Source organism: Calypte anna, chromosome 24 (genome assembly GCF_003957555.1).
Source record: "Calypte anna isolate BGI_N300 chromosome 24, bCalAnn1_v1.p, whole genome shotgun sequence".
Lineage (NCBI taxonomy): Eukaryota > Metazoa > Chordata > Aves > Apodiformes > Trochilidae > Calypte > Calypte anna.
This window is the reverse complement of record NC_044269.1, coordinates 1,354,034-1,371,091: the sequence shown is the minus strand read 5'-3', so window position 1 is coordinate 1,371,091 and position 17,058 is coordinate 1,354,034. Positions and strand designations below refer to the sequence as shown.

At 58.9% G+C, this 17,058-nt stretch overlaps 4 protein-coding genes across 5 annotated transcripts; 3 read left to right on the top strand and 1 right to left on the bottom strand.

Annotated features, from left to right (window-relative positions):
* Positions 1 to 42: 42 nt before the first annotated feature.
* Positions 43 to 4,669, top strand: HYLS1 (HYLS1 centriolar and ciliogenesis associated). The gene is given in 3 exon segments (XM_030464917.1): positions 43 to 99; positions 3,819 to 4,280; positions 4,282 to 4,669. Coding segments are annotated over 2 exon segments (729 nt in total). The 5' UTR covers positions 43 to 99; positions 3,819 to 3,839; the 3' UTR covers positions 4,570 to 4,669.
* PUS3 (pseudouridine synthase 3) lies at positions 573 to 5,449 on the bottom strand. The gene is made up of 5 exons (XM_030464916.1): positions 5,418 to 5,449; positions 2,898 to 3,289; positions 1,529 to 2,061; positions 1,078 to 1,268; positions 573 to 978 (listed from the first exon to the last, which is right to left on the bottom strand). The coding sequence occupies exons 2-5, from the start codon at positions 3,282 to 3,284 to the stop codon at positions 647 to 649; spliced, it is 1,443 nt and encodes a 480-aa protein (XP_030320776.1). The 5' UTR covers positions 3,285 to 3,289; positions 5,418 to 5,449; the 3' UTR covers positions 573 to 646.
* A 192-nt stretch (positions 5,450 to 5,641) lies between these two features.
* On the top strand, positions 5,642 to 10,493 carry DDX25 (DEAD-box helicase 25). Of its 2 annotated transcripts, none has more exons than XM_030464875.1 (10): positions 5,642 to 5,851; positions 6,465 to 6,600; positions 6,686 to 6,778; positions 6,870 to 6,972; positions 7,427 to 7,541; positions 7,859 to 8,036; positions 8,186 to 8,423; positions 8,640 to 8,802; positions 8,930 to 9,118; positions 9,884 to 10,493. In XM_030464875.1, exons 1-10 carry the CDS (start codon positions 5,662 to 5,664, stop codon positions 9,943 to 9,945), a joined length of 1,467 nt encoding a protein of 488 aa, XP_030320735.1. In that variant the 5' UTR covers positions 5,642 to 5,661; the 3' UTR covers positions 9,946 to 10,493. The 2 variants fall into 2 exon arrangements, with proteins under 2 accessions (XP_030320735.1, XP_030320734.1); XM_030464874.1 differs by having other exon boundaries at positions 5,651 to 5,851; positions 9,313 to 10,493.
* A 579-nt stretch (positions 10,494 to 11,072) lies between these two features.
* On the top strand, positions 11,073 to 16,930 carry VSIG10L2 (V-set and immunoglobulin domain containing 10 like 2). Its single transcript, XM_030464642.1, is given in 13 exon segments — positions 11,073 to 11,118; positions 11,239 to 11,589; positions 11,782 to 12,066; positions 12,610 to 12,885; positions 13,057 to 13,335; positions 13,484 to 13,744; positions 13,842 to 14,135; positions 15,366 to 15,373; positions 15,375 to 15,669; positions 15,931 to 16,053; positions 16,132 to 16,156; positions 16,231 to 16,331; positions 16,418 to 16,930. Coding segments are annotated over 13 exon segments (2,418 nt in total). The 3' UTR covers positions 16,492 to 16,930.
* Positions 16,931 to 17,058: the final 128 nt, after the last annotated feature.

Sequence of the window (17,058 nt, the reverse complement as noted above, 5' to 3'; positions counted from 1 at the left end):
CCAATAGAAACCCGAGTGGCGGGACTCAAGGGGGAAGTGGCCGGGTGTTTAAACTGCGGTGACGGTTGGCGGGCGGCAGCGGAGCTGCGGGGTCTGCAGGTACGAGGGGACAGGGAGGGACAGCGAGACCTTGGGAGGGCACAGCTGCCACCCTACAGCCCCAGCAGATCCCCCCTGCCCAGGGGATGGGGCCGCCCCACTGTGAGGTGGGGAGTTCCCTGAGGAACTCTGACGGGATCTCGGAGCCCCCCCTCCACCCCACAACCGAGGTGAGGGGCTCTGAGGGGGTTCAGAATCCCACCCAGGGAGATGGGGGGCGCCGAGGAGTCTCTGAGCCCCCCTGTAGTGAGGTGAGGGGCTCAGGACCCCCAGCAGAGTGAGGGGAGGGGCTCTAAGGGGGCTTGGAGACCTTCAGACTGGGGTAAGAGGATCTCCAGGGCTCAGAACCCCTCCTAGAGTGAGGTGGGGGGCTCTGAGGAGGCTGAGGCACTCTCCATCCCTTCCCAGACCAAGGCACGACATCACCCCAGAACATTTCTTAAAATTTATAAAAAGAGCACTGGAAAACTGTATTTTCATGTAAAAAAAACCCAAAAAACAAACAAACCAAAAAGCAGCCCCTAGAGCTGCCCTTCTCCCACTCCCATCACTCTTTGTCTTTGCAGACCCTCTTAGAGGGTTGCTCAGTGTCCCCAGCAGGGCCATGGCTGCCCTGGCTCCTCTTGCTGTCCATGGGGGGCTCATCCTCCTCCTCCTCCTTCTTCTCCTCCTTGTTCCCCCCCAGCTCCAGCCCGGGGGGGGTCTCGATGCGTCCCCTCCTCACGAAGTGGCGGATGCGCTGCTCCAGCCCCTCGCACTTGGGCCGGGCCAGCAGGGGTTTGTAGGTCCTGGCTTTGACCCCCTCCACAAAGCCACTGACCTGGCTGTGGAGAGGAGGCTTCATATCCCCCCACGGGACAGTGGTGGTGTTCCCTGGCCCTGTAATAATTAAAAAAAAATATCTATTTAATTGCCTCTATTTAATAATTATTTTTTTTTAAGCTCTCCCTCCTCAAGCCTACAAAACCCCTCCCTTACTTTTTCCAGCAGCCACTGGAGCAGCATCCAGCCCTTGTAACATGTTCCGTAGCACCTGAGTTTTCACTGCCTGGTTGGCCCAGAGCTGCTGCAGGTGGGTGATGTTGAACTCCTGCACTTCTGGGTCATAAAACCACTGCAGGTTTTCAAACTCGCAGTCGTAGAGGACAAGGGGAAACTCGACTGCCATGCTGGGGTAGAGAGAGGGAAGGGGTTACCATCAGGAAAAAAAATATGTTTCAACCTGTTCTTTCTGCCCAAACCACCCATTTTCTACAAAACTGATAAAAGGTGTATTGGTTTTAACCAAATACCAAGACTAAAGCCACCAGAAGCTCATCCAGGCTGAGATCCTGAGGGATACCTCCCAGAGAGGTCGCTGGTGGCTTCACCTCCCAGCTGAGGAGCCATTTGCCAGCAGCTCTTGGCACGCAGCCGTGGCTTGCCCTACCTGTACTGTGGTTTCCGAGGGTTCTTCTCCACATCCAGGAGTTGGTCAATGATTTCTGGGCTCTCCATCCTCTGCCCAATGAGGAAGAGGATGGCCATCATGCAACGGACTTGATGGTAGAGGAACGCTTGGCCCGTCACTTCAAACTGGCACAGCCGGAAGGGATCCTGGAGCTCTGTTCCTCCTCCTCCCTCCACCCACGTCACTTCAGCTCTCAGGATGGTCCTCTGGAAGTTGACCACCCCGTTGGCCACGTCCATTTTACAGAGATTTCGGAAATCGTGGGTCCCCACGTACCTCTGGGCTGCTGCCTGCATCAGGGCCACGTCCAGGTCTGCGCAAGGGAAGAAGTAGCGGTACGTCCTCCTCAGGCAGCTGAAACGGGCACTGAAATGGGGCTCCACGGGGGCCCAGGCCAGCACCCTGATGTCAGGAGGCAGCACCCTGTTGAGCATGTGGGTGTATCGCAGCTCCTCCTGCCCCTTCAGCTGCTTCCCCTCTGACAGGTTGGAGCGAAGATCCAAGGAAATCACCTGCAGCGGGAGGATGAGACGGCAGATGGGAGCCTAAGGAACCCAGGAGCCCCTCCAGCTGAAGGAGGCTGAAACCAGGAGGTTTTACCAACTCCTTCAGCAGGAAGAACTTCTGCAGAGGTTCTCAGAAGATGCTTTCTGTGCCTTTAAATAAAACAGGGAAAGCTGCAGGCGCCTACATCCCACCCTCCTAAAACAGCTCCAGCTTCAAACTTCAGGCACCATTTTTAGGATAGAATCTGCTTTTTCATTTATTTCTTAATCCTGAAGGTGATAACTCAAAGCCTGGCTGGGAAACCTGTGTGGAAACCTTAAACCTTGAAACAGAGCGAGACAAAAGCAACTTTAGCCCTGATTTTGTGCAGTCAAACTCTCCCCCTGGTAGCCAAGGAAGGGGAGGGGATGGCCGCCTGCCCGCCCCACCGGCTGCCTGGCTCCTCTTGCTCCAGCTCCCACTCCCACGCTGCCTTCCGCTCCCCTCCGACCCTCCAAACAGGAATTCCACTGCCTGCCTCCCCAGGAAGCCAGCCAGTTCTCAGATCTATCTTTTTTTTTTTTTTTTTTTTTCCTGGGCTTAAGTTAAACCAGCCAAGAAGGCTCTGCCAAGAAAAGGGGGGAAAAAATTCATTTCATCCGCTCAGAACAGGGAGAAAAAAACCCCCACCATTGACAAACACTTTGAAGGGCTGAAATCATCCTTCCGCAGCACGAAGCCACAGCCAGGCTCATCTTCAAGGCTTTAAACACCAGCCCCCCCCCCACCTGTGCTCATCCCACCAGATCTCCATCCCACCCACCCAAAACCCTGGAGAACCCCAGGAGGGGCTGATCCCGACCTGCCCGAAGGCGCTGACCCCCTTGTCGGTCCTCCCACAGCGGTGGTAGTTGGAGCTCTGCCTCTCCTCCACCAACCTCGTCTTCTTCAGAGCTTCAAAGAGCTTCTCCTCGATGGTGTTGCTGGTGTTCTCCTGGCTGGCAAAGCCCTGGTAGTTCCAGCCCAGGTATGCCACCCTCAGAGCCACGTGCCTCTGCCCGTGGGCCCCGAAGTCGAAGGGACGGCGCTGGCGTTTCCGCCCTTTGCTGGCGGCTGCAGGAGCCTCCTTGCCCTCAGCACCTTTCTCATCCTGGCCAAGCTTCTCCTGCAGCCTCTTCACCTCCTCTTCCAGCTCCCTCACCTTCCTCAGGAGCTGCTCGGGGTCGGTCACTACACTCCCCTCAGCCATCACCTCTGTAGGGAAAAGGAATTGGAGAATTTACCCTTTTTTATTGAGTTTTTATCACACCTGGAATAATTCTTTAGGTTTAACACCCTGGCCTTCCCAGCAGAGTCCAGGAAGGGCTGAACTTGGCCAATTACATCTCGCTCATGCTGCTTTCTTTTGGGTTTTGTTGTTTTTTTGGCACTTTCTCATCGCTCCTCTTCCCAGCTCAGCTCCAGCAGTGCCTTCCCTCTCCCTTTTTTCCATCCACACTTCAGACAGCCTGCCAACGACTGCCACTCAGCCCACTGTGCCATCTGCTCCAGGATTTCATAACAACACCCTCAAAACTTACATTTTTTAATCCATAAAAGATGCCCTAAGCCTGGCAAAAAGCTTCCTTAGCTCTTTAGTTACTCCACTTTATCACAACCAAAATCAGCCAGGTTTGGTGGAGCCACCCACACGAAATGACTGCCCTTGACCCCATGGAGTGGACTCAGAGCCACTTTATTCCTGCATGGAATTCATTTAGGTTAGTTTTTTGTTTTCTTTCAGGATCATCCCAGTTTGGTGAAGATGATGGAAGAGAACAGAGGGCTGGAGGAGTATCCCTGGGATGATGAGCTCCTGGCCATGCTGACCCACAGCAAGCAGCCACCCCCACACCACCATCCCTGTGACCAGGTTTCTGTCCCCTCAGAGGCACCTCCTGCCCCTCCCCAGGCCACCAACAGGCAGCTGGTGATGAAGAGGAAGGTGCTGAGGCACAGAGCTGATGGTGGCACCGAGGTGTGGGACGAGCCAGCAGGTGGGGAGGTCACCAGCTCCCCACAGATCCATCCTGACGATGACGATGACATCTCTGAAGGGGAGATGGGGAGCAGCAGCAGCTCCCTGGAGGACTCCCTGTGTCACCAGTGGCCTCAGGACAGCCCCATTTCCCTCCCGGAGGATTTTGAGGAGCCAAGTTTTCTCAGTTCCCAGGACATCACCGTAGAACAGCCCAAATCTTTCATCCCCCCCCCGTCTGGAGCTGCTGAACCGGGCTAAAACCGACCCAGTCAACAAGTATTTCGAATACAAACGGGACTGGGAGAAGTTCTGCATCCCAGGGGAGGTGCCGAGGCAGGAGCTGCGCTGGAGCGTGCGGGAGCAGATGCTCTGCCCACCCCCAGCACCCCCCAGGCCCCAGCCCACCCTGCACCCCAACACTTACACCATCCCCACCCAAAAAAAACGGGCAGCCCTGCGCTGGGGGGTGCGCTGGGACCTGGCCCACGGCCTCCTCCCACGGAAAAACACCTGAGGGGGCCTGGCTTCTTCATGGATGATTTGGGAAAATCCCCCTTGTGTTACCAATCCGTGTTGTTGTTTGGTTTTTTATTTTAATAAAGGGTGTGGATGGATTTGTTTGGGTGCTGGGGGTTAACTGAGAAGGGGACCCTCCCCTGGGGGGTTCTGGCACCCCAGGGACCTTGAGGGGTGGCAGGGGGGGGATCTCTGCTTCCAGCACCCCTCAAACCCCAGGGGTACAGTGGCAGCACCCTACAGGATCCCCATCTCCAGCAAGGGACCCCCTCCTCTGCCCCAAGTCCTACCGAGTCCCTGTCCTCAGCACCCTGCAGACCCCCCCCCCACCCATGGGGGATCCTTGTCCCCAGCACCTTGGAACACCCCAGCTCTAGGGAGGGTCTGTGAGCCCCCAAAACCCCAGGAGTGACAGTGCTATAGGGTCCCTGCTCCTCCAGCATGTGGGGACAAAGGTCCCACTCCCCACTGTGGGGTCCCGGGACCCCCATAAACCTGTGGGGGGTGTCTCTGCCCCCCAGCACCCCAGGGACCCCCGAAACCCCATGGGGGACACCAGCACCCCATAGGCTCTCTGTCCCCAACACCTTAGGGACACTCTGGATCCTTTGGGAGAGTCCCTGCCCCCCCCAGTGAACCCCCGAATCCCATGGGGGGGAGGCACTGCTGCCCCCCCACCGGTTCCCTGTCCCCAGCAGGGGACCCCCCAAACCCTGCAGTGTCCCCAGCCCCTCAGGGCACCCCCCTCACCCTATGTGGGGGTCTCTGTCCCCTCTCAGCACCCTGCAGCCTCCCACGACTCTATGGATGGGCGCTCTGACCCCTCCAGGCCCCTCCCGGCCCTACCTGTGGGGCGCCACCGGTACCGGATCCGTGTGGGCCCGGTACCCCGGAAGTTCCCGCCCCATCCGGAGCCGCGGTCCTCCCAGCCGCCAGGGGGCGCTGCCTCACCAACCGCTCCGCAGCCTCTACGGCCGCCAGGGGGCGCTGCCTTCTCGCCACACACCCCCACTCCGCGTCCTCCCAGCCGCCAGGGGGCGCTGTCCGCGCGGCCGTTGCCATGGCGGAGGCGGGGGACGGCGGGAGGCGGATGCGGCGGCCGAGCCCCGGGGCCCGCTTCGCCATGGCCGCTGCTTTCCCCCGGCTCTGGGCACCCCCGAAACGCCCTGACACCCACCCCGGGTCCCACCGCGGCGTGGGGAAGGAGCGGGCCTCGCCTCAGCCCCACGCGACGGGCAACGGGGAGGGAGACGAGGAGGAGGAAGAGGAAGAGGAGAGAGGTGGGGCCTGGGGGGGCGGAGAGAGGGGGGAAACTGAGGCAGGGTAAGGGGGAAACTGAGGCAGGGTAAGGGGGAAACTGAGGCAGGGTAAGGGGGAAACTGAGGCAGGGTAAAGGGGAAACTGAGGCAGGGTAAGGGGGAAACTGAGGCAGGGTAAGGGGGAAACTGAGGCAGGGTAAGGGGGAAACTGAGGCAGGGTAAAGGGGAAACTGAGGCAGGGTAAGGGGGAAACTGAGGCAGGGTAAGGGGGAAACTGAGGCAGGGTAAGGGGGAAACTGAGGCAGGAAAAGGGGAAACTGAGGCAGGGTAAGGGGGAAACTGAGGCAGGGTAAGGGGGAAACTGAGGCAGGGTAAAGGGGAAACTGAGGCAGGGTAAGGGGGAAACTGAGGCAGGGCAGCCTCCAGGACCTTCCCCTGTGTAGGGGAGGGGGAGGAGGTTCCCCCTGTGGGGGGGGGAAACTGAGGCAGGGCGTGGTGCTGAGGGGTTCTGCGGCTTCCCCCCTTTCAGTGTTGTTGGGGGTCCCTGGGGTTTGTGTGTCCGCATCCCCCCCGCGTTTGCAGGGGCAGTGTGTGGGGTTTTTTACCGTGTTTGTTCCCTTCCTCTGCACCCCAGTGGCGGCAGCGGAAGCCTCCCTGCTGAACAAGCTGCTCCGCACGGCGCTGGTGGAATCCAACCATCGCGTGGAGATCCTGCAGCAGGACCCCACCTCCCCCCTCTTCTCCGTGAAATCCTTCGAGGAGCTGCCCCTGTGAGTGTCCCGTGTCCCCCCCCGACCCCAAGCCCCAAAAATCCCTTTTTCTACGTTAATCCAATTGTTTGTTTGTTCCCCCCAGGAAAAAGGAGCTTCTGAAAGGGATTTACATGATGGGCTTCAACCGCCCATCCAAAATCCAGGAGACGGCTCTGCCCATCATGCTGGCGTACCCGTCAGTAAATCCTCACACCCCCCCGGACCCCTCCCCGCAGAAATCTCCTCCCCCCCCTCACTCCTCACTCCTCCCCCTTTTGCCTTTCCAGCCCCCAAAACCTGATTGCCCAGAGCCAGTCAGGAACTGGCAAAACGGCCGCGTTTGTCCTGGCCATGCTGAGCAGAGTCAGCGCCGCTGAGAAACACCCGCAGGTAATGCGGGAGGGGGAAGCAGGAGGGGGCTTCCTACCCCCACGAAGAACCTTGGAAAAAAACCTACCCGGGATGGGGGTGGGTTTTTTTTGTCCCCATTTTCAGTTTTATCTGCCGGGACAACGAAGCCCCAGGGCAGCAGCAGGGAGGTGCCTGCTCTCAGGAGGTGCTTTTTTTCTTTAGCTAGAATTTAATCTTCAAACTGGGTGACTGGTTTTTGGGGGTTTTTTTGGGGTGGGGGTGACAAAACATCCCCTCCTGGGGCAGGCTCAGCTCTTCCCAAGCTCCAAAATGTTTTTGCTCCAAGGGGGAAAACTTTTCCCCCTTCCAAAATAATTCATCCTCTGCCCCTCCAGCTCTGCCTCAGCCCCAACTCCCTCACCCCCAGCGCCCCCCCTGCCCCTCCCGGGGGGTTTCCTCCCCTTCTCACCCCCATTTTCTCCTCTTCCCCCAGTGCCTCTGCCTGGCTCCCACCTACGAGCTGGCCCTGCAGATTGGCCACGTTGTTGAGACCATCGGGAGGTTCTGCCCTGACCTCCGGGTCACCTACGCTGTGCGGGGCAACCGAGGTGAGTCCTGGCCAACCTCCAACCACACCCAGCAGGATGCCTGTCCCACTAAAAAGTCTGTTTTCCCCAACCACTGCCTCTTCCCAAACTCCCTCCTTCCCTCTGGGGATGGTTTGCACCTTTCCTAAGGGGAAAAAAGGGGATTTTCATCAAGTTCTTCTTGGCCGTGACTGAGGTGGGAGCAAAAAAAGGGATTTTCATCAAGTTCTTTGTCATGACCAAGGTGGGAACAATAAAAGGGATTTTCATCGAGTTCCTCTTGGCCCTGAGCTCCACCAGAGGGTGGGATGGGTGGTAACTGGGCAGCCCCTCCACAGTCCCCCGGGGCACGGTGCTGGAGGAGCAGTTGGTGATCGGGACGCCGGGGACGGTGCTGGATTGGTGCTTCAAATGGAAGTTCCTGGACATCAAGAAGATCAAACTCTTCGTGCTGGATGAAGCTGACATCATGATTGACACACAGGGACTCGCCTGTCAAAGCATCCGTGTCCAGAGGTGAGGGTTCCCTGTGGCTGGTGTCCCAAATTCCTTGGATTTTCATCCCTCTGGGCTTTTGTCTCGCTTCCCTTTCTCTCAAAAGGGGTTTGAGGTTCTAAAACCCCATCTCCACCCTGAGCTGACTCTTCCTCTTCCCTCCACCTCAGGGCTTTACCTCAGGGCTGTCAGATGCTCCTTTTTTCTGCCACCTTCAAGGAGACTGTGAGGGCCTTTGCCATCCAGATCATCTCCAACCCCATCGTCATCAAACTGAGGGAGGATGAGCTCACCCTGGCCAACATCCGACAGTTTTACTTCATCTGCCAGGGCCGGGAGGAGAAGTACAGAGCCCTCTGCAACATCTATGGTGGCATCACCATTGGCCAGGCCATCATCTTCTGCCAGGTGTGACCCCGGGGAGAGGAGCAGCTCCTGAAAACCTTTTCATCCCCTTCCTTTTTCCTTCATTTTGAACCTGGAGCTCATGGAAAGAAACAGGGAGGGACTTGGGAAGGTGGAAAATACCAGTGAGGGGCTGCTGGGCACGAGTGGGGTGGTGGTGACACCTCCTGCTGGGCACGAGTGGGGTGGTGGTGACTCCTTCTCTCACCACCTCCCCAGACACGGAGGAGTGCGCAGTGGTTGGCGATGATGATGAATGATGATGGGCACCAGGTTGGGGTCCTGACAGCAGAGCTGAGTGTGTCCCAGCGTGCTGACATCATCCAGAGGTTCCGTGATGGCAAGGAGAAGGTCCTCATTGCCACCAACGTCTGTGCCAGAGGTACCACCAGGGAACAGGACACGGGAGGCTCCTCTTCCTTCCAGCAACAGCAGCAGCACGGGCTGGAGCTCCAGATCCTTCCTGGTTTGAAGAGACCCCTTTTTTTCTTCTTTTTGTTTTTACCCAGGGATTGATGTGCAGCAGGTGACCATCGTGGTGAACTTCCAGCTGCCCACCACCTCGAGGAACAAACCGGATTTTGAGACCTACCTGCACCGCATCGGGCGCACGGGGCGCTTCGGGAAGGACGGCATCGCCTTCAGCATGGTGGAGAAACACAGCATCCCACTCATCCAGATGATTGAGGAGCACTTCCGTGAGTACCCACCAGGATCCTCCTCACCTCCAGGGGCATTTGGAGACCTCTGATCCCTCCCCACCTCATTCTCCAGCTTCAAACGAACCCTCTTGGGCTGCTCGTCCATCCCACTGTTCCTTCCACCTCCTCACCCTCCTCACTCCAAAGAGGTTTTTTCCCAGCATCTCTTTTTTTTTTTTTTCCTCCTTCAGGCATTTTTTCTGCCTTCACCCTCCCAAGCCCTGAGCCTGTTGCTCATCCCTGGCTGTGGGAGAGCAGGAGTCACCAGGGTCCTTTCCGAGCACAAACCCATCATCACTCATCAACATCCAGAGGATTTTCAGAGGAAGATACTTGGGGTTTTTTTCCAAATCCCAGTGAATTTTTAAAAGAAAAGAAGGTTCTGGAAAGCTTTTTGCATGGCAGGAAACCACTTCCCTGCCTCATCCTCATCCTTGGAGTTGCTGAATCTTCTTGGCCATCCTTAAATTTCAGTTTCATCCTTTACATTTAAACACCATCGAGGAGACATGAGTGGAGTTTTTCCAAACAGCTGCAATGAAACACTTCAAATAACCACCAGGTGGACGAGTCCAAGCGTGGAGTCAGCCAGAGGAGCCCAACGTGGGGCAGCCCCTGCTTCATCCACACCATTCCCATGGGGATTTCTCCCAGTTTGTACTGGGAATCCTGCACCCAGTGCCTGGCAGGAGCTTTCTGGCTGGTGGGGTGTGGGGCTGGACTGACATTTTACTGACACTTTTTTTTATTTCCTTCTTGCAGAAACCACCATCAAGCAGCTGGATCCAGATGACATGGATGAGATTGAGAAGCTGCAGAGCTGAGTGAGGAGCTGGAGGGGGGTTTGCTCAGCCCCCAGTCCCAGTTTTGGTTTGCAAAAGGGAGGAAAGTTACGTTAAGTTACGAAAGTTACGTTCTTGTCACTGTTGGGCTTTGTTGAGATGTTTTAGGAGAAAGTGAGGAGGGATAAATCTCTCCTTGGGTTTGTTCTGTGTTTTCTCCGATGTTCTGGTTCCGTAGCCATGACTTGAGGCTACAAAGTGGTTACTTGAGGCTACAAGGTGGGGCAACCCACTCCTAAAAAATGGGTTGGAAAACAGGGAATGTGTGGTAACCAGCCCCTAAAAAATCTCCAGGCAGTGGTGGGTGGAGAAAATCTGGAGAAAAACTTGGGTAAGAGAAAAGGCTGGAGAATGGAGTCACTGGAAAATACCAAGCCAGGGTCACTAGAGGGCAGCAGAAACCCTCCCAAACCCCAACGCCAGCGTTTGGGGTGCTAGAGGTGGAGGGGGGGGTGAGGTTGGACCCCCCCGAGGTGTGTGTGTGGGGGGTTTCCCTTTGGCTGTCCCACAGCTCATCAGTAAAATGATTTCTCATCACCCAGAGGGTTCCTGTGTTAATTTTTCCCTGATTTTACATGATTTTACCCTGCCCCCCCCCTTGCCTCTTGGTGGCCACCACTGTTGGGAATGGGATACACCAGGCTCTGGTGTCCCCTCCCCAAGTGCCCCCCACCCCTCAAAATCCTCTGGGGTTGCATTACAGCCCGGACACCCCCCATGAATCTTTGATGGGAGATGAAATATCAAACCCTGCAGGCACTGCCATGCTCCCCCCCTTCACCCCTCCCTCCACCTTTTCCCAACCATTTCCCCTTTTTTTAAGCAAAAATCCAAACTGGAAGGGGGCTGGGGGCTGATGATGATGATGACACTCAGGGATTAATTAACCCCAAAAAGGGGTGGTGGTGGTGGAAGGGTTGGTGCCATTGATGCACTGAGTGTGTGCGGTCTCAGCCCTGATTGCAGCAGGGTTGGGTTTCCCTCTTCCTCCCTCCCCCACATCCCTGTTATTTAATTATCAATAATTAACGGTTAATCAGGGCCGGGCTTCATTCCCCTCCCTGGGGGGGTGGAAGAATTGGAGAGAAAGGGAGAGCTCAGCCCTGGACATGAGAGGGCCCTGGATCCTCTGCCTGCTGCCGGCGCTGGTGGGGGGTGAGCAAACCCCCCGCTTTTTCCCCAGAAATTGTCACGGCGGGGAGAGTTGGGTTTGGGGGAGCGAGGGGAGGGGGTGAGCAGAGCCCTGAGGGTCTCGTTCCCCACCCCCCGGGTCAGGGCAGCCGCTGGGCGCCGTCTCCGGGAACTACGAGGAGCGACGCGTGACGGGGGTGCGGGGTCAGGCGGTGGAGCTGCGGTGCGGACCCCCGGGGCTCACCCCCTCCGTGGTCTTCTGGAGCTTCACGGGAGGTCCGGGCCCGCCTCGGGCTGTGGCCGTGGGCAACGGTGCCGAGGTGGCGGTGGCCCCCGGGGCTGGGGCTCTGCTGGGTCGGGTGACGCTGAGCAACGGGAGCCTGGAGCTGCGGGAGCTGCGGGTGGGAGCCCACGGGAGGTTCCTCTGCCAGGGGCTCTTCCCGGAGCCCGGACACCTCCGCGTGGGATACGGCGCCGTCCTCCTCAGCGTCCTGGGTAAGCCACCCCGCTAGCCACCCTGCTAGCCACCCCACCAGCCACCCCGCTGCTCCCAGTGGGGTTGTAGCCGCTCGCCAATGGAGTCTTCTGCTGGCTGCTGAGCCAGGGTGGACTCTGGGGGCTCCTGTCAGGAGGGAGAGGGGGCCAGTGCTGGCAGGCCGGTGGCCACCTCCACCTGGTTGCCCCCAGTGCCCGTCTCCAAGCCCTTTGTGCGGCCGACGGCATCGGCAGCGGTGGAGGGGACATCAGTGGCCCTGAGATGCACCGTGCGGGAGGGGACGGAGCCACTCAGCTTCTCCTGGCAGCACCAGGACCCCCGGGGGGCCCCCTTGGCCTCCCCTCCAACCCCGAGGGGCTCTGGGGACCACCTGGACCTCAGCCCGGCCAACCGCAGCCACGCGGGCTGGTACGCCTGCACCGTGGGCAACCAGGTCAACAACCAGACCAGCGAGCCCATCTACCTGGACATCATCTGTGAGTGGCCCGGGGGCTCGCTCCCCCTGCCCAGGAGGGCAACTGAAGGGTGGGAGGGACCATCATGGTGTGGCCATGGCCACCAAGAACTCTGCTGCTAGGGTTTGGCTGTGGCCCTGGCTACCGTAGGCCCTCCCACCATGCTGGCTCCATGGCCACCATGGTACATCCGTGGTCACCATGACACTTGTGTGGCCACCATGCTGTGCCCGTGACCAACCATGCTGTGTGCCATGGCACCTCCACAGCCACCACAGCAACTGTGCACCATGCCACCAAGGTTTGCCCATGGCCATCATGGCATCACCATGATATGTCCACAGTCCATCACAGTCTGTCTATGGCTACCATGGTCCATCCGTGGCTACCAAGCACCATGTCACCAGCCTCCCTCCATGGCCACCACAACATGCCCACAGCCACCACGCTGCACCCTTTCTAAGGAGTCTTCCCAGCCCTGTTTCCCACCAGTGGGGAGGATGCCCCGGGAAGGGCTGTGCCCACTCTTGAGGGGACAACCTGGTGGCTTACATGTCCCTACAGATGGCCCCGACGAGCCAACGATCAGCGTGGAGCCCTTCTCCCCAGAGCCGGGGGGTTTCTCGGCAGGGGAGGGGGAGGAGGTGGTGCTGAGCTGCGTGGCCCCCTCCAACCCCCCCAGTGGGTACATCTGGCTCCACAACAGCTCCCAGGTCCACACTGGTCAGACCTACATCATGGCCTCCATCACCCGCACTCAAGCAGGCACCTACACCTGCCTGGCTGAGAACACCCAACTCCAGACCCGCACCCAGGCCACCATCCTCCTCACTGTCTACTGTAAGTAGCCACCAGGCAGGGGGAGGTGGCCCAGTGGGTCCCTCCCAGGGAGAGATGGACCACGGTGTCTCCCCAGTGAGGCTGTGGCTGTAAGGGGGCAATTTGGGCTGGGCTGGGCTGGGGGGGGGGGGATGATGTCTATCCCGGCCTGGAGCTGACTGTCTCCTGCAGATCCACCACCCGGCAGCCCCAGCTGCTCCGCCCTGGCCACCAATGACCACCGGGCAGTGGCCCTGAGGTGCCACTGGCCAGGGGGATTCCCTCCTGCCCGCCTGCGCTGGGTGGGACCAGGGCCCCCCTGGGAGGAGGAGGAGGATGCAGAAGAAGGGATGAGTTTTTCAAGGGCTACCAGCATCCAGCCTGGGGTGGCCACCAAGAATGGCAGCTCCTTCTCCTGCCTGGCCTCCCACCCGGCTCTGCCACAGGGGGCTGCCTGTGGGACCACCCTCTGTGAGTGCCAGACCCCCAAAAATCCCCTCCTCACCCCCCAGTGGCACCATGGTGACCCCGGTGTCGTGGTGGGGCCCCTGGGCTGGAGCTGGGACCTCCAGCCAACCAGACATGGAGGTCACCCATCCTGACGTGGCTCTGTCCCCAGGGGTCCCGGACGGTGGCCCCTCCTGCGCGGCAGCGGCCACCAAGGGTGATGACTACGTCATGCTGCGGTGCTGCTGGGAGGGCGGGACACCCCCGGCCACCCTGCGCTGGTGGGATGGCCAGGGCAAGGCCTTGAGTGACCCCGGACCTTCCACTGCCCTCCTGGTGCTGAGCGCCAGCGGCAGCCTCAGGGGAGAGGACTTCATCTGTGTGGCCACGCACCCCCTGCGCCCCGCCGGCGCCCAGTGCCGCCTGCGGTTGGGTAAGCCAGGCCTGTCCCCCCCTCACCTTGAGGTGACACCTTCCCCACCTCACCCTGAGGTGACACGTCCCTCCCTCACCGGTGCCACCCAACGCAGAGGTCCCCGTGCTGGAGGTGGAGAGGAGCGAGGTGGAGGTGCTGGAGGGCGGTGAGGCACGGCTGGCGTGCCGGCGAGGCGGCGGCATCGACCTCGGTGCCACCATGGCTTGGTATGACCCTCAAGAGCGGGAGGTGACCCCGGGCATGGCCAAGTACCGGGTGGAGCAAGGAGAAGCTTGGCTGAACCTGACGGTGCGGGACGCCGAGTGGCCGGCAGACACCGGGACCTATCGCTGCGCCGCCGCCAACGCCGTGGGCACCGCCAGCTGCCCCGTCCACCTCCGTGTGGAACGTGAGTGCTGGGAAGGGACCCACGGGTGGGAACCCGGGTGACTTCCTGCAGGGGGGTTGGACTAAGTGACCTCTAGAGGTCCCTTCCAACCCAAATTGTTCTATTACCAATCAGCCCCAGGACAACTGGTTGCTGCCAACTCGCCACCAAAACTTTTTGGAATATTTTCTAAAAGAACATTTAAAAAACAAAACAAAAACCACAACTAAAAATTAAGTGTTCAGGGGGGGTCAGACTAGGTGACTTTTAGAGGTCCCCTCCAACCTAAATTATTCAATGAATCAGTCCAAGACAACTGGCCACTGCCAACTCACCACTGACAATTCTTTTGGAATATTTTCTTCAACCAATGTTTAAAAACCCCATCTAACAATTAAAAGAATTTTTGATGCAAAATACCTGGAAATTTGAACCATCTATAGACATTTAGACATTTTCTAAAAGTCATGTTAAACACACACAGAACCCATCCAAGTATCTTTTCTTGAAGTGATACTCATGCCTGCTGACCCCTCATGAGCTGTTGGAGAGAAGACACCAAGAGGTGACAGCATCACCTTCACCTCCTCATTCGTTTCCCCTCTCAGACGTTCATAGGAATTCATTTAGAGTCATAGATCCATTTCCCAGCCCTGTACCGGAGCCTCAAGCTGGGGCAGTGGTGAGTTGTCCCAGTGACCAGTTGTCCTGGTGGTGAGTTGTCCTGGTGGTGAGTTGTCCTGGTAACCAGTTGTCCCAGTGACCAGTTGTCCCAGTGACCAGTTGTCCTGGTGACCAGCTGTCCTGGTGACCAGTTGTCCCAGTGACCAGTCGTCCTAGTGACCAGTTGTCCCGTGACCAGTTGTTCCGGTGGTGAGTTGTCCTAGTGACCAGTTGTCCTGGTGACCAGTTGTCCCAGTGACCAGTTGTCCCGGTGACCAGTTGTCCCGGTGACCAGTTGTCCTGGTGACCAGTTGTCCCAGTGACCAGTTGTCCCGGTGACCAGTTATCCTGGTGACCAGTTGTCCCGGTGGTGAGTTGTCCCAGTGACCAGTTGTCCTGGTGACCAGTTATCCTGGTGACCAGTTGTCCCGGTGACCAGTTGTCCCAGTGACCAGTTGTCCCGGTGACCAGTTGTCCCAGTGACCAGCTGTCCTGGTGACCAGTTGTCCTGGTGACCAGTTGTCCCAGTGACCAGCTGTCCTGGTGACCAGTTGTCCAACTGCCCCTTACCCCCGTGTCTCACCACAGGGTACCCGCCCCCCCCCCAACGTCACCATCAGCAAACTGCGCTACACGCGGGCGCGCACGGAGGTGCGGTTGGAATGGCGGACGCAGGGCGCCGGCAACCTGACCGGCTTCGTGGTGCAACGGCGCCAGGCCAAGGGCCCCCCCAGGAGGGTCCCCGGCCCCTGGGAAACGGCGGCGGGTGACATCGAGCCCCACTCCCGCGACCGGCGCCTGGGGGGGTTGGACCCGGCCGTGGTCTACGCCTTCCGCGTCCTGGCTGTCAACCACCGGAGGGCCGGGCACCCCTCCGAGGTGCAGACGCCAGGTGAAGGGGGAAGGGGAGGCACCCACGCTGCTCCCTGGGGGCACAGCGGGGTCGGAGAGGACACGGGCGCATCCCGACCGCCAGCAGGAGGTTCCAGAGTGAACGGGAAGAAGCTCCCGAGTCCCTCCGGCATTTCCAGGCTTTCCCGACCCTCGCGTTGGGTGGTGGTGGCCATCACCCTCCCTCTCTGCCTGGCTCCCATAACTCCTGGGGCAATGAGTTAATTACTCTCAGGGTAATTAAGCTCTCGCTCTCTTCCAGCCGAGCCCCCGTTCGAGGCCTACCCCGCGGTGACGGGAGCGGCAGTGGCCGGGATGCTGGTGGCCACGGCAGCCTCGCTGCTGGCCGTGCGCTGGGTGGCCCAGCACCCCGACACCCTCCCACGTGAGTGCTGGAGGGGAGTGGGAAGGGGACACCAAACCCCCCCCATCACCCCCCTGACACCCCTCTGTCTGTCCCCAGGCCTACATCACCTGCTCTTCCGCACGTGAGTCCCTCAGAGCCCCCTCCCCGGCGCTGCCACAGCCCCCGGGTGACACCACCCGTGTCCCCTCCTACCAGGGCTGGCGCCCAGGAGCCCATCCACACGCCCGAGGACGCCGAAGCGGCCGCTGGCAGCGAGGAGGGAGCAGAACCAGCACCCAGCCCTGTCCCAGCAGCAGGTAACATCACCCCAGGGGTGACCCAGGGCTCAGCCACCCACCTTGGCCACCCAGCACCCACCTGGTGTCACCCACACCCCCTGCAGAGCCACCCTCAGCCCCACCAGAACCCACTGAGGACCCAATCAGCGTCACCACCGCGGTGACAGCGGCGCCATGAGCCCTCTGGCTTTTCCTCCCTAGTGAGAGGATTCCGGCAACTTCTGGAGCTCAAATAAAGATTTAGGCTCAAAGAAACATTTTTCTCACCGATGGGAGAGGCAAAAAACCCACAGGGTGAAGCTTGGCATTGGCTGGGTGGTGTTTCAGGGTGACGCTGGGGTTTGGGGAGTGTGAAGTGTGGTGAGGTGGGGAAGGGTCTTCCACCTTCACCCCAAATTCCTCCTTTCTCAGACCAAAGCACGAGGTTTTCAGAACTGTGGTTAGTGATGGCTGCTCCCCACAGCAGGGTCCAAGGGAAGGGTGGAGCAGGTCCTGGCTTGGGTTGGTTTCTCTGTTATTTGGTGAAGAACCTGTTGGGAAATAGCAAAAGTTGAGAGCCCATCTCATTTCAGGATTAATCCCCAACTCCTGCCAAAAACCACAGCATCACTCTTTATCAAATCACCTCCCCCAAAAAAATCAAACTCTCCACCCCAAGCCCCTGCCAAAATGAGATGGTTTCAAAAATCCACCCAGTCCCCAAAGGCATATTCCAGCTTCTTAGGAACACAGTGTCTATGTGGTT